We start from the raw sequence: 13,982 nt of genomic DNA on the forward strand, positions 1-13,982 counted from the left end.
CTGGGTCCCGGGGGGCAGCATGAAGGGCCCCAGGAGGAATAGGCCTCAGCCGGGCCCCTCACCTTCTTCTCGCTGGTGATGAGCTCATAGGACTTGACATCAGAGCCTGGCGACATGAAGTCCCCATAAAGGATGGGCTGGAAGGGACAGACCTCAACAAAGGCCACGTCCCAGTACTCCATGTGGCTCTCCAGTAGTTTGTCGAACCAGCCACGGTCCTCCTCGTTCACCAGGCGGTCGCGGAACACGCGGCAGCTCTCATGGTACCACAGTCGTAGCAGCTGTACCTTGTCCTGCAGCCATCCTGGCGTCAGCACCTGCCTCTTCCCCCGGAGTCCCGGGCAGGGCTGCACACAGGGCAGCCGGCCAAGGACCACGTCCTGCATGGGGCTGTGCCTCACGCCTGTGCCTCTCCACCCCCAGATCCAGGCTCAGAAGGCCAAGTGCCTACTGGGACCCAGCTCCACTAGGGCCCCCACGATTCCTCAAACCCCAAGCTGGGGAGGAATGCCCAATTCTCCTTCCTAACGCCCCACATCTAGCCACTCAGCAAGCCCCTCGGATTCTGCTCCCATTTCTATGTCTGTTGCCACCTCCATCCCAGCTTTCCTGCCTCTCCCTGGGTGAGTAGCTGACCTTCAGGAAGCTCCCAGGCCCTTCTCTCTACCTCTTTGGCTATAGCTTGGCAAAGCCAAGTCTGGCATCTGTCCTGTTCACTGAGTCTCCCTGTGCAGACCAGGCTCTGCACACACTGACCAAACCCACCCCCATTCCAAGTGCAAATCTGTCTCCCACCCAAACCCATGGTTCCCATCACCTTCAGGATCCTGCGGCCCCCACAGCTCACAGTCTGCCCCAGCCCACCCAGCACACCAGACAGCCCACTCCCTGCTACAGTCCTGCTCCTTCCACTGGAGCATTTGTTTCCTGGAGTGCATCCCACTCATTCTTCCTCCCAAATCTTCTCCCACACAGGGCCTCCAACAGGAAACTTTCTCTCCCTTTCTTTGCCCTGGCTCCCTCTTTTGTGTGAGTCCCAACACCACTGCCATTCTAAGCATGGATCTGGACTCAGCTATAGGAAGGCAGGGGGTCTGGAGCCCACCATGCCTCCAGCCCCACTCAGGGCCTGGCCAGATCAAGGCTGGGCAGTGTTTGAGCAGTAAGGCCTAAAACTGAGGGGCTGGGGAGGACTGTGAAGTCATGGTGGGTACTCCTCTGCTGGACACTGGGAAGGGATCCTACCAGATCCTCACCTCGACCTTAGCTGGGTCAGCCATGAGTATTCCCTGGAAGACCTTGGAAAGGTCCCTCAGGTTGAAGGTATAGTGGGACTTGGCTGGGGTGGGCAGCAGCTGGGAGGTGATGGTGGAGTATACCATGATGGTGGCTTCCACGAGGGGGTCCGCAAACTGAGCGATGGTGGGGGCCCCAGCTGTGGGAACAGGAGGGTGGACCTGGGTCACACAGGTGGGGGCTCCAGTGCGGCCTCTGTGGATCCTAACCCCCTGCCCTTGCCAATGCCGTGTTCTCCCCCAGATGCCCTTTCCCCAGCCTGCGGGCCTCACTTGCACCCACCCTTTAGATCCTCTTCGATGCCACCTCCTCCACAAGTTCTTCTTGATGTCCCCTAGCTTGGGGTGAGGAATCTCCTGCTCTGAGCTCCTCACTTGCACATCCTCATTACTGACACAGGCCATTGTGCACTGGGGCACTGGGACACACACACGGACCAAGGGGAGTCAGTGCCAGTGGGGCTGTCCCCCACACCTGAAACATGCCGGCTCTGAGCCAAGCAGGGGAGGGTCACATGGTCCACATAAGCTTCAGGAGGGCATCACGGGGGATGTGCAGGGCCTGGAGTCAGCCGTGACCTGCAGGGCTTACCAGCCCCCCGGAGCCTGCATTTTCATTACTAACATAATCTGTTTTATTGTTCTTTAAAATCTACTCAATTTTTTGCTGGGAATCAAAATGCTGTCAGTGGGAACTTGGGGCAGAGGGAATCAATCCCCTGAAGTGGAAAAAAGTAAAGAAGGGGCAGGAGGACTCATCAGCCCCACAGAGGGGCTCATCTATTAACACAGGCACTGCACTGTTCTAGGTCCTGGGCACAGAGGGCAGCTCCAACAGACACACTCATCACCCTGAAGCTGCCATTCTTGTGGGGAGGCAGGGAACGAACAGACGTGCAGCAGAGCAGACAGTAAAGAGCTATGGAGAGGCCTGCCGCAGGAGAGAGGTGTTGGGGGTGGGGGGGGGGGCAGGGCTAGGGGCATTCGGCATGATGCTGGGAGAGGCCTCGTGAGGAAGGGAGGCATAAGCAGGCCCAGGACAGTGAGGAGCGGGTGAGAGCAGAGAGGTGACAAGGGGCAGGGATGGCCCCATCCGCCACTGTTGGGACTTGGGCTCTTGTCTGCAATTGGGCAGCGGAGGAGTGTGATCCGAATGAACATTTGAATGGGTCCCTCTGGCTGCAGATGGAGATGGATAGATGAACAGGTGGGAGGTTGGGGTGGGGTGGGGAAATGGGGGTGGAGGGTGGTGACCTGAGAGAAGGAGCGGCCACCCTCCACTGACAGTGACAGCCCGGGAATGTGAGGACTGAGAGCTGACCTTTGGTCTGGCCACACAAGGCCGCTGGTGACAAGGGCACTCTCTGGGGAGTGGTGGGGCACGAGGGAAAGTGGGAGGGGCGGCTGGTGCCAGCATGAAGAGACAATGCTTTTGAGCTGTGCTGTCAACGTGAGCAGAGAAATAGAGTGATGGCCAGGATGGGAAGGGGCCCAGAGTGGCTGTTTGGGGTTTTGTGTTACGATGGGGGACATGTCTGCTTGCTGATGGAATGGCCCAGTGGAGAAGGGCCACACACATATGTGGGTACTTATGCAGTGTTTTGGGAGGTGGAGCCATGTCCTCTGGCACACAATCTGGGGGTGGGATTCAGGCTAAAGAACAGGACTCTTTGACCTTGTCTGGGAGCAGGGCAGTCCGTTCCCAGCAACAAGAGAGAAGACAGGGCCAATGGGCGCCTGGGTGCAGGTGAGCAATGGACATGGAGGCCTAAGGAGGGCGCTGTTTTCTGATGGCCTCTTTCAGCTGAGGTAGGGGAAGAGGTGGGATATGAAGTGGGTCTGAAGGCCTGAGGTAGTCAGTCGCCCTGCAGCAATGACTGACAGATCCGTCCTGTGTGAGGCTGCCACACTGGAGATGCCTGCTCCTCGGAGAGGGCCAGCCTCTTTGGAGCCCCTGCTTCTTTACACAGGGTGGGAGCTCATTCACTGAACTCACATTTACTTTGCTTCTACTGCAAGATGGACATAACCCAGGCACCGAAGGACTGGCTGCTGTATGAATAGTTGAATGAGCCTACAAAGGCATTGGCTATAGCCCAAGGCCCTCACATGAGCCTGAGGATGGTTCACTGTGGCCACTGAGACCCAGCCTCAGCCCCACCCAACTGGAGCCCAGGGCTCCCCCTGGAACCAGCACCTCACCCCATCCAGGGCCTGTCTGGGCCTGCACTTACGCACGGGCTCCCGGTAACTTCTCTCCCCGAGGAGTCCATCTAGAGGGTTGAGGGAGAGACATGGGGGTCTAACTTAGGTGGGTCCCTTGCTGCCCACCTTGGCCAGCTGGGCTGAGCTGGGCAGCTCCCAGAGCAGCTACCTGCTACCCACCCTCCTCAGAGCAATGTGCCCCCCCCCCACCCCCACAAGCTGGGCCTGTAGGCAGGTTCTGACCTATCACCCCTGGGGGCAGGGCAGGCCAGGCCACAGGAGGGAAGACCTGACTCCCATCCCCCACCACCTGGCACAGTGCCAAGGAGAGTTCAAAGGTCAGAATGTATGTTAGATAGGAGGTGGGCTGGTGAGGGAAACTGCATCCTGATGCAGACTTTTCCCCAAACCCCATGGAAGATCAGGGCCACTTTGTCCATTCTATCTTGGTGGCTTTTCCTGATTTATAAAAGTAACATCCTTCCACCAGCTTTTCTAGGTAAGTACTGACATGTATGTGTGTGCATATGCAGGTGAAGTCACAAGCATACAAGTGTATAAATCATATATTCAGTAATCCCCATGTGCCAGATGCTACATGCAATGATGCTACGTGCAATGTCTTATTTAACCTTCACAACTTGGGGTGGTGGACTCTAATATCATCATCCATTATACAGATGGAGAAACTGAGGCTCAGAGAGGTTCACAAATTTGCCAGTGGTGACATAGCTGAGTAAAGGATGAATCCAGGGCTGAGGTCAGTGCCTCAACCACTCCCCCCTTTCCTGCAGCTGCCCGGCTGTCCTAGGAGTAGTTTATCTGCTTGGGCTTCTGCCTTTGCCCATGGCCTCCCCCACTTCTGCCCAAGGCTCACCCATCCAACTGCCCAGGATGGTGGAGAAGATGCGCTTCTTGCTGACCTCATCCATCTCAGCAAAGGACAGGTAGTTGAAGTGGCGCATCAGCCGTGGGGTGATGGCATTCCTGCCTCCACCTGGGGGGCCCATGGCACAGACAAAGTTGATGTCCACCAGGTTCTTGAAGGCTCCTGGAGTGGAGGCAGGAAGTCAGGAGGGAGCCCTGCCCAGGGCTGAATTATGACTTCTGTGGGCCCCAGGCACTTGGCCTTCAAGGGTCTCCTCTCCTCCATAACAATATTAAAAACTATAATTTATATCAGTATTAGAATAAAGACAAATATATTTATGTTATACATTAAAAATGTTCTTTGACCTGAAAGTTCATCTTCCTGGTGATTTTAAAAGAAATCAAAACAAGGCGCCAGGGTGGTTCAGTCAATTAAGCGTCCAACTTCGGCTCAGGTCATGATCTCACAGTTTGTGCTGACAGCTCGGAGCCTGGAGCCTGCTTCGGATTCTGTCTCCCTCTCTTTCTGCCCCTCCCCTGCTCATGTTCTGTCTCTCTCTCTCTCTCTCTCTCTCTCTCAAAAACAAATAAACATTAAAAATTTTTTTAAAATCAAAACATTTCTGTGGACCCTCTAAAAGTACTGTGGGCACTGGGCGCTGTGCCTACCCTGCCTAACAGATGCCCTGGCCCTGCCCAGCACACCCAGCCCGCACTCCACTGGCTCAGGCCAGAGGGTACATACCAATGACCTTGCGGTCATACCAGCCACCGTGGTCCATCCACTGGCGCAACAGCTCGATGGGTGGCTGGGCACCATACGTCTCCAAGGCTGGCATGTTCAGGTCATCAATAAAGAAGATGAAGTTGCGCCCCAGGGGTGGTCCGAACACACCCTTCCGCCTGTGGGAAGGGGCTGTGTGAGCCTAGCACCCATTGGTACCAGGTCCTCTGGGAGCCCAGGGGTGGCAGGATGGCAACTACCTTCAGCCTCCTCTGAATTGTTGGATATCTTGAGCAGCCCCTTGTCCCATTCTGAACATCCTAGGACATCACACTTGGCTGCCCTGAGTCTGGGCTCCCTCAAGGTGAGTCTTGCCTCCCATGCAGACACATAACAAGCCCCACCTGAGTACCCAGCCCAGGGCAAGCACCCATGGCTGGGCCTAGTAGGCATTTCTGATGGATGACAGCTCCAGAACAGTCTGCAAAGGAGCCCAGGGCCCTCCAGGAAGGTCTCGGCAAACCCGAGAGCATAATTTGGTGAGGAGCTGAGAAAGCAGCTGGTTGAGCCAGGCTGGGAGGACACGGGACATAGAAAGGAATGAGGTGCCTACCTCTTGTCCAGCTTGCTGTCGATGAGGTCCTGGGTTTGGTTGGCCGAGGTTCGGGCTGAGAAGGTGAGGAAGTGGCTGATGTACTCCAGCGGCAGGTTCTTGAGGAGCTTGTCGGAGATGGTGAGGGTCTTCCCTGTGCCTGTTGGCCCGATGCACAGCACCTAGAACAGGGATCACGTATTCAAAACTCTCCCAGGGTCTGGCACACAGCAGGAGCTGCCACCCTGTCAATATGGGAGGCCAGCCACCCCCTGACTTGGGCCTTAGTTTGGGTGAGACAGGGCATGGCAGGGGCACTCACGGGCCTGTGGTTGGTGAGCAGCATGTCCAGCAGGTAGGACATCTGCACTGTGTCCATAGTAGGCACGATGATGTTGCAGTAGTTGGTATCTGGCACCATGGTGAACGGAGTCGAGGAGTCCATCCACTTGACCCAGGCAACCTGGAACCACAGGTAGCTCAGGGCTGGGCCCAGAACCCCACTCTGGCCAAGTGCACCAGGAGGGCAAGGAGCTGCACTGTTAGGCCTTGGCAAGAGAGCCCGGGTAAGGGGCTGTTTCTGACTGAAATAGGAAGCCTGTGCCCTACTCTCTGCACACCATGGGGAACCCCAGAACAAACCACTGCGAGTGGGGGAGCTCTCTGCACACGGCTGCCCTTGTGGGCAGCTTCCTAGGGAAGCTGTGGGTCTCTGCATCAAGGAAGTATTCCAGCAAGTGGACAGCCCAGAAGTCAAAGGCCTTCGCTATTTAATTTCAGACTATCCAAGGTGGGGGAGGGGGGGACCAGAACCACAGGTGCTGAGATCACCTGGCCTCATCTCCCCACACCATCCCACCTGCATGAATTCCTTGACCCAGCTTGCAGACCTCCCCCGATGAGGGTCCTCACTATGGTCAAGCACAGGTCACACTGGGGACAGTCCTGTTAGACTCAAATGTGCCCTGTGAGATCCCCAGCCCCATGCATAGTGGCCATCTCCGCAAATGCCTCTCTGCCCCCTCTTCCTCCTGGGTTAGGATTCTGATCCTAGAAGTAGAGTAGGCTCACAGAGCCCTCGCTGGCTGATAGAATGAATGGGACACCAAAGTAGGCCTTGAGGGCTTGCTGCCCTGCCCTTATGGTGCCCAGCCCCTAGGAAAATGGGACTTTTTAGTAGAATTGAGGTGAACATCCCTGGACTCGGCATCAACACGGAGGAGTCAATGCATATGGTTGGTAGGGGAGGAACTCTAGGAACAGCTCCCAGTCCCGGGTTCAAGTCCAGCTCTGTAACCCACTGGCTGGGGATGACTGTTCTGAGCCTCAATTTCCTTGTCTGGAAAATGGGCACGATAATAGGTATACTGTGGATCTGTGAGGATACATGAGATAATGCAAATAACCGCCACCTGAGACCTGTGGCCATCAACATGGCCTCTTCTCTGTAGTCAGGATTCACCGAGAAGTTTAGCCACGACCCAGTGGGGCGCCTCCCGTCCCGTCCTGTCCCCTCGGCACAGGCCTGCATTCACCTTCTTGCCTTCCTCATCTTCATCCTCATCGTCCTTAGTGCTGCTGATCCCGGCGTCCTCCAGCCTATAATCGAAAACCAGCCCCTCCTCTGGGAAGGGCATGGTCAGCTTCGAGGGACCAGAGGAAAACCAGGCTATGAGGCCCAGGAATTTGTGTGGCTACTTGTCCCTGGGGGCCCGAGTCCCATGGATGGTCCCAGAACACCTGGCATTCAGCACACACATCCTGGACTTGGGAGCCCAGCCTGGCGGGGGGGGGGGGGGGGGCACTGCTGCCTCTCACTTTTTCTATCTTCATCTTGATCCTGAGCCAGTGGCTGAAGTTGATGCGGCTGGCACTGTCCCCTGTGGCACCCACACTCCAGATCAGGGAGAAGATGAACCAGGGCTCAATCAGCTCTGGGATGCGACTCAGCTTTTCTGGGGATATTTTCTTGAGGCCCTGGGGATAGTGGGAATAGTATCAGGCCAAGGCAAGAATAGTACTGAGTAGCCCTAGGAGGCAGAGGTTGGGGGCATCCTTTGGCCTCTGCTGCATAGTTTGGTGTCTCTGCAGCAGACCTGATGGGGTGATCCCGTGACCCATGTGAGCCTATCTGAATCTCTCTTCCAGGAAGCTGGGCGTGGGGTTCAGGGCCCTCTGGTACTCGGGCAAGGAGAGCAGTGGGCAGAAAGGAGAAGGCACCCAGCCCCACTTGCTCAGAGCCATACCTCTTTAGGCAGAAAGGGCTTGAAGAAGCAGTCCAGCAGCTTGAGGAGACTCATGATCAGGTTGCTGTTGGTTGAGGCGATCACCTCCTTTACCGAGTTCCGGATGAAAGTTATGGACCCCTACAGGGGATGAGCACCTGGCTCTTGTGGCTGGCGGCCACAGCACCTGGCTGCCCACCTGGGCCAGGCACACTGTGGACTTGCTTACCTCCAGGAAGCCAACAAAGAGGGCCTTGAACTGTTCCTCATAGGGCTTGAATAAGTCAGGGAGTCTCCTTAGCCAGCACTCGACAAAGGGCATGAGCCCCAGGATGCTGGGCTCCAGGTACACCATACCACAGCGGGACACTGTGGCTGGGGAGGCCACTGCCAGGTCCTGCACCTCGAACATCATGGTCATTGCCTGGCAGGACATGAACTGTGTGAGTGGGCCAGCCACTAGCTCCTAGGGCCACAGAGTTATGGGGAGGGGTTGCCCATCCTGCAACTGTAGGCAGGCCATGGGGCAGGATGTGCACCAGGAGCAGTGCTGGGGTGGAAGGGATGCAGAAACCCCTTGGTCTTCAGCTGATAAAATATCCCTCCCTGGAGTCTTGAGGAGAACAAAAGTCAGGAGATTCCTGATTACTCTCTGGCCAGTATAGTGGACTGGGGCATATTGGGGTCCCTGGAGCCATAGAGAAATCTGATGGGAGCTGCCTGCTATGCTCCAGAATCTCTGGGTGTTCTCAGAAGGGCTCAAGAGATCAGCTCAGTGTGGATACCATGAACTGCTCTTACACCCAGGTGATACCTCCTCTTCTGAGAACTGTACCTCACACACCAGGCAGGTGTCCCTACAGCCAGGTCTGGACTACCTGTCTCCCATACGACTGTCATGTTGCTAAGATGCCTGACTCAGACTGGGCTGACATGGCTGCAAGGGGGCCTGGGAGGCACAAGGCAGAGCCTTGTGGGTGGTCATCCTGGACCTAGGCCCAGAGCATCACAGACTGTGGGTCTGCAGATGGGCAGCTCTGAGCAGCTGCACAAGACGTGGCCAAGTATGGGAGCTTGGGACGGAGAGGGACACCAAAAGGTTGTGGGGATGGGCTGAGGTGCAGCTGTGGTCCTGAGATGGAGGGGGACGAGGATGGCCAGCATGCTGTGGCCGTCAGGTCCACCCAGATGCATAGGAGAGCCGGGAAAATGGACAGGTAGACATACCTCTGTGAGCTTGATGATCTCCCCAGAGCTAAGGCACAGCTTCTTGTTGTCATCCAGCACCGTGTTCATGTTCTCTATCCAGACAGCATCCACCGGCCCATCGAACATGTACCACTTCTTGTTGGTATCAGAGGCGATGGCCCCCGCCCGGATGAGGGAGGAGAAAATCCCATCTGTCCTGCAGTTACAAGGAGGAGAGGGCTGTAGGTGCCCAGAAACAGGGCAGCAAGCACAGCTGACTCCCAGAGACATCTGGCTGCCAGTCTGGCCTTGCTCTGCTGGGGTATTTTTCCCTTCAATATCTTCATTCATTGAAAAACTATAATGGGGGAAATGGGACTTTTTGGTAAAACATGGGGTTATAAAAATGTGTGCTTATATTCCTTCTCTGCTGAATCTCCATTAAAAAGAGGATAAAAAGGTGATATCCTGGGGCGCCTGGGTGGCGCAGTCGGTTAAGCGTCCGACTTCAGCCAGGTCACGATCTCGCGGTCCGTGAGTTCGAGCCCCGCCTCGGGCTCTGGGCTGATGGCTCAGAGCCTGGAGCCTGTTTCCAATTCTGTGTCTCCCTCTCTCTCTGCCCCTCCCCCGTTCATGCTCTGTCTCTCTCTGTCCCAAAAATAAATAAACGTTGAAAAAAAAAAATTAAAAAAAAAAAAAAAAAGGTGATATCCTGGGGAAAAGAAAGGAAACGGGGGAGGAGGCAACAGCAGAAATGGAGGTCCACAGAGTTCTGGGACATGGAAAGAGAAAGATAAGAGGTCAATGACCTAGCAGAAAAAGCAAGGGATGGGTCACGAGATGTATCCAGTTCCTGCCACAGAACCCAAGAAGGCTCAGGTTTCAAAGGCCCCAAATGCCAGGGAAACTGGTGGGTAGGGGAACATGTTTTTGGTCTGATCCCCAGGCCCCCCACCTACCCATGCAGAGGCCTAGAGTGGGTATAGCTGAGACCCTTCACCAGAAATGTGGGAGCAGGCCAGACTCACATTTAGAAAGACAGGTGACTGCCCCTCTCTGGGCCCCAGAACACTGGAGCCAAGCAAAAGTCCCCAGCAGAGACTGGAAACTTATTGAGAGAAACAGAATCCCCCCAGAGAAGAGCCTCCCACATGCTGACATTTGGACGGTGTCCACTTAGTTGCCCTCTCCAGCTCAAGGCACTTTCCCTGACATGCATGTGTCTGCCAGGGCATGGAGGCCCTGAGAGGAATCGCCAACCCTCTGGGGTCACGACACCAGGCAACATTTACTGAAAACTTGCTATGTGCCATGCTGTCCAAACATCTTCTTTATGTCAAGGTCATTTTCTATGGCAATCATGGTGCCATTATTATCCCTACTTTGCAGACGACAGCACCAAGACCCAGGGAGTGAGGAAGGTCACTCAGCAAGGAAGTGCAGTGGTGAATAGGGTTCCAGGCACTTGGGCTCCAGAGCCTGAGCTCCTGACCTCCCACTGGGCTAGGGTGGGGAGGGGGACGCATGGCTCACAGCCTCCAGAAGCCTAGGCACAGGGTGATAACTGCAGAGGGATTGGGACCACTCACCACTCATGGGTGAGCAGGTCAAATTCTCCATACAGCTGGCCCATCGTGATGGACTTGGGGTTAAGCACGTAGTAATTGACAGCCTCGTACACACCACCGCTGATGGATGGCTGCCCTTTCAGCAACGTCATGGCGGCTGCCAGGACTCTGTAACACTGGGGAGGCAGCCACCCAAGAGTGAGCCTCCTTGTTCCCCAGAGAACAGGGCTGGAGTGGGTTGCAGATCACAGGGGCAGGAGGGGTAGTCTAGAGGCCACAGAGGTACAAATGGGGGCCAAGACCCCACTGAGGCCCCACCACCCTCAGGCCCACTGTCTGGGTGCTGGATCGCCTGGCTTGGCTCCACTTACATTACTCTTGCCAGAGCCTGTGGGCCCGACCAGCATGAGGCCGTGCCGTACCACCGTGGTCTCGTAGAGCTGGATGCACTTGGTCAGGAAGCCTGGAGGGACATGCAAATGGAACCCAGGGGGCAGAGCATGGGCTTGGGTCCTGGCCCTGCCACTAGCTCTCTGTGTGACCTCAGGTGGGTCACCCTGAGCCTCAGTTTCCTCATCTATAAAATGTGGCTGACAATAGTGCCTACTTCAAAGGAGGGGGCAGGTGAAGCCCTGAGCACAGTGCCTGGCACAGAGTAGAGACTCTCTGCTAATGGCCAGCCATGATTGCCACTGTGACCATCAGTCCCTAACATCCATTGGTCAGGTGTCCAGCTGGCACAGGCCCCAGAAGCAACGTCAGCTCCTGCCGAAAGCACTGCCCTGAGTAAATGGTGGCCAATACGTGGCAAAATCCCAGGGACAAAACCTGAGAGTCAGTCAGGAGCTTTGACTGACCAAGACCAGAGCTGTAGGGATAGCTGCCAGTGGTGGGCAGAGGGCCAGACCCACAGGTAGAGAATGAGCAATCACTTTGGCCCAAGAGCGGCTTGGGGAGTGGCAGGGAGCTATGGTACCACATGCCTGGGGGTCCCTGTTAATGAGACATGGTCTACTCATTCAGTGATGGCTAAGCTGAGCCAAAGCCATGAGCAAGAGATTTTGAGGCTTCATTCAACAAGCCTGCTGGGACCTGGTGGGCGGGAAGGGGCATCAGAGCTGCATGTGGAATGAACAGTGGAAGGCATGGGGGACAGGCCTTGCAGCATGAGCACATCAGGCCCCAGAGAGGGCCCCGTGTAGCCAGGGTGGCCAGAACAGCCAGGTGTGACTTCCTGGGGAAGCACCCCCCTTCTTCACAAAGGACAGGCAGGGAGGGTCTAGGAGGAGAGGAAAGGTCAGCCGGGCTAGGGGATGGTGGGACCAGAGCTCGAGCTGCATGACTGTGCAGCGGCTGCATTGAGACCCCCACCTTCTATTGGGAAAGAGGGTTGGGGCGAGAGGGAGATTGATGAGGGCATCCCACAGAGTTCTTCCAACTGTGTGGTGGTTTTTGTGACAATCCAGTTCAAGAAAAGCCCAAATGCGGGGCGCCTGGGTGGCGCAGTCGGTTAAGCGTCCGACTTCAGCCAGGTCACGATCTCGCGGTCCGTGAGTTCGAGCCCCACGTCGGGCTCTGGGCTGATGGCTCGGAGCCTGGAGCCTGTTTCCGATGCTGTGTCTCCCTCTCTCTCTCTGCCCCTCCCCCGTTCATGCTCTGTCTCTCTCTGTCCCAAAAATAAATAAAAACGTTGAAGAAAAAAAAAAAATTTAAAAAAAAAAAAAAAAAAGAAAAGCCCAAATGCTCCTTAGCCCAACAACAACAGGGCTGTGTTCCATGAGGAGTATGAGCAAGTCCTGAAGAAGGGAGTGACATGCTTTGCTCCAAAAGAGGGGAGTTGGGGTGGGGGTGAAGTGGGGTGGTGGGTGTGGGCAGGCCACAGCTCACCATTTCCCCAGTGATTCCCACCCCAGGCAGGTGAAGACAGAGCAGAGGAGAGCTCCTGTCAGGGAGGAACAGGGCCCAAGAGGAGCCCAAGTGCTGTGACTACTCCCCACATGGAGAGAGGGACCACAGCAAGACGTCTGGGGGAGACAACAGGATTTGCTTCTCCAATGTAAAATAACCAGCAAAATATACATTGGTCTCTGCCCCGGGGTCCTGAGGCAGAGCTCCTCAAACCATTATAAATAGGATGCTAGGAGAATCTTCTTTTCTAATACTTAGCCTTTGATCCTGGTTCCTGACACAGAGCTCCTAAAACCTTTGTCATTTCCTGAGTGCCAGAAATGTCTTTTGTTCTAATGAGGCACCTCTTGGTGGTGGGCTCCTGGAAGGGGGCTGGTCACCAGAAAGACCAAACCATGGTTAGATGCCTAGAACTTTCAGCCTCACTCCCCTATTCTCCAGAGAAGGGAGAGGGGCTGGAAGTGGAGAATAATTGATAATAATTAAAATTTTATCATGCCTACATGATGAAGACTCCATAAAAATCCCTACAGCATGGGGTTTAGAGAGCTTTCTAGTAGGCGAACACATACATGTTCTGGGAGGGTGGTTCACCCCCAACTCCAAGGGGGCAGACCTCACCCTATGTATCTCTTCATCTGGCTATTTGTCTGTATCCTTGCTCATATCCTTTATTATATAATAAGTAGTAAACTTGTTTCCCTGAGTTCTGTGAGCTGTTCTAGTGAATGGTCAAACCTAAGGAGGGGGTCATGGAACTTCTGATTTGTGGCCAAGCTGGAGAAAATTTGTGGGTAACCTGGGGGCTCACCACTTGTGACTACTTGGGACTTGGGACTCTGATTAGTGTCAGAACTGAATTGAATTGTGGGACAGCCAGCTGGTGCTAAAGAATTGGGAAACTTGCACATCTGGTATCAGAAGCATGATTGGGACAGAGGACATTTTCCTAGACATCTATTACCTGAAGCTTCTAGTGGAGACAAGGCTGGGGCAGGGACTGCTGGCAGTCCCCAGCCTGTGGCACTCTTGGCCTGAGGCAGTATTGCCCTGTCTCTGCGCCCCTGCCCTGGAACCCCGGGATGGCCACCCCAGCACTGTGAGGGCAGGGGCCAGGGGCTCACCATCCACATCCTTGAGGTTGCTCTTCTCACAGACCTGGCGAATGGCCTTGTCCAGGATGCCATAGTCAGTCTCCTCCTCCTTGATGGTGGGGAACAGGTCTGATACGATCCCAGAGAAGAGCTTGAGGTCCTCCTGCAGGAACTTGGGCACGTTCACATCTCGGATAGCCCGGAGGCATATCAGCTCCTGCAGCAGAGGCCAGTGGGGCCTTCAGGGGACGCAGGTCGGTTGTGCCTCTGGCCCCTCTTGAGTATCCTGGAGGCCCGCCTGGGCGTGCTGCTG

The 13,982-nt window shown here is 55.4% G+C and overlaps 1 protein-coding gene across 7 annotated transcripts in view; it reads right to left on the reverse strand.

The window, feature by feature from the left end:
• DNAH1 (dynein axonemal heavy chain 1) overlaps positions 1-13,982 on the reverse strand; it is a 76,925-nt gene that overhangs the window by 17,594 nt on the left and 45,349 nt on the right. For all 7 annotated transcript variants that reach the window (XM_086698025.1, XM_086698022.1, XM_086698020.1 and 4 more), the window contains exons 34-48: positions 13,700-13,886; positions 11,039-11,130; positions 10,689-10,843; positions 9,139-9,316; positions 8,141-8,335; positions 7,933-8,052; positions 7,505-7,663; positions 7,222-7,329; positions 6,009-6,149; positions 5,708-5,868; positions 5,116-5,273; positions 4,378-4,551; positions 3,530-3,568; positions 1,257-1,435; positions 63-293 (exon numbers count right to left, since the gene is read on the reverse strand). In XM_086698025.1, the coding sequence (XP_086554151.1) occupies positions 63-293; positions 1,257-1,435; positions 3,530-3,568; positions 4,378-4,551; positions 5,116-5,273; positions 5,708-5,868; positions 6,009-6,149; positions 7,222-7,329; positions 7,505-7,663; positions 7,933-8,052; positions 8,141-8,335; positions 9,139-9,316; positions 10,689-10,843; positions 11,039-11,130; positions 13,700-13,886 (2,277 nt within the window). The remainder of the gene's footprint in view (positions 1-62; positions 294-1,256; positions 1,436-3,529; positions 3,569-4,377; positions 4,552-5,115; positions 5,274-5,707; positions 5,869-6,008; positions 6,150-7,221; positions 7,330-7,504; positions 7,664-7,932; positions 8,053-8,140; positions 8,336-9,138; positions 9,317-10,688; positions 10,844-11,038; positions 11,131-13,699; positions 13,887-13,982) is intronic.

The sequence above is a fragment of the Puma concolor genome, chromosome A2 (assembly GCF_028749965.1).
Source record: "Puma concolor isolate L17-30 chromosome A2, mPumCon1.1.hap2, whole genome shotgun sequence".
Classification (NCBI taxonomy): Eukaryota; Metazoa; Chordata; class Mammalia; order Carnivora; family Felidae; genus Puma; species Puma concolor.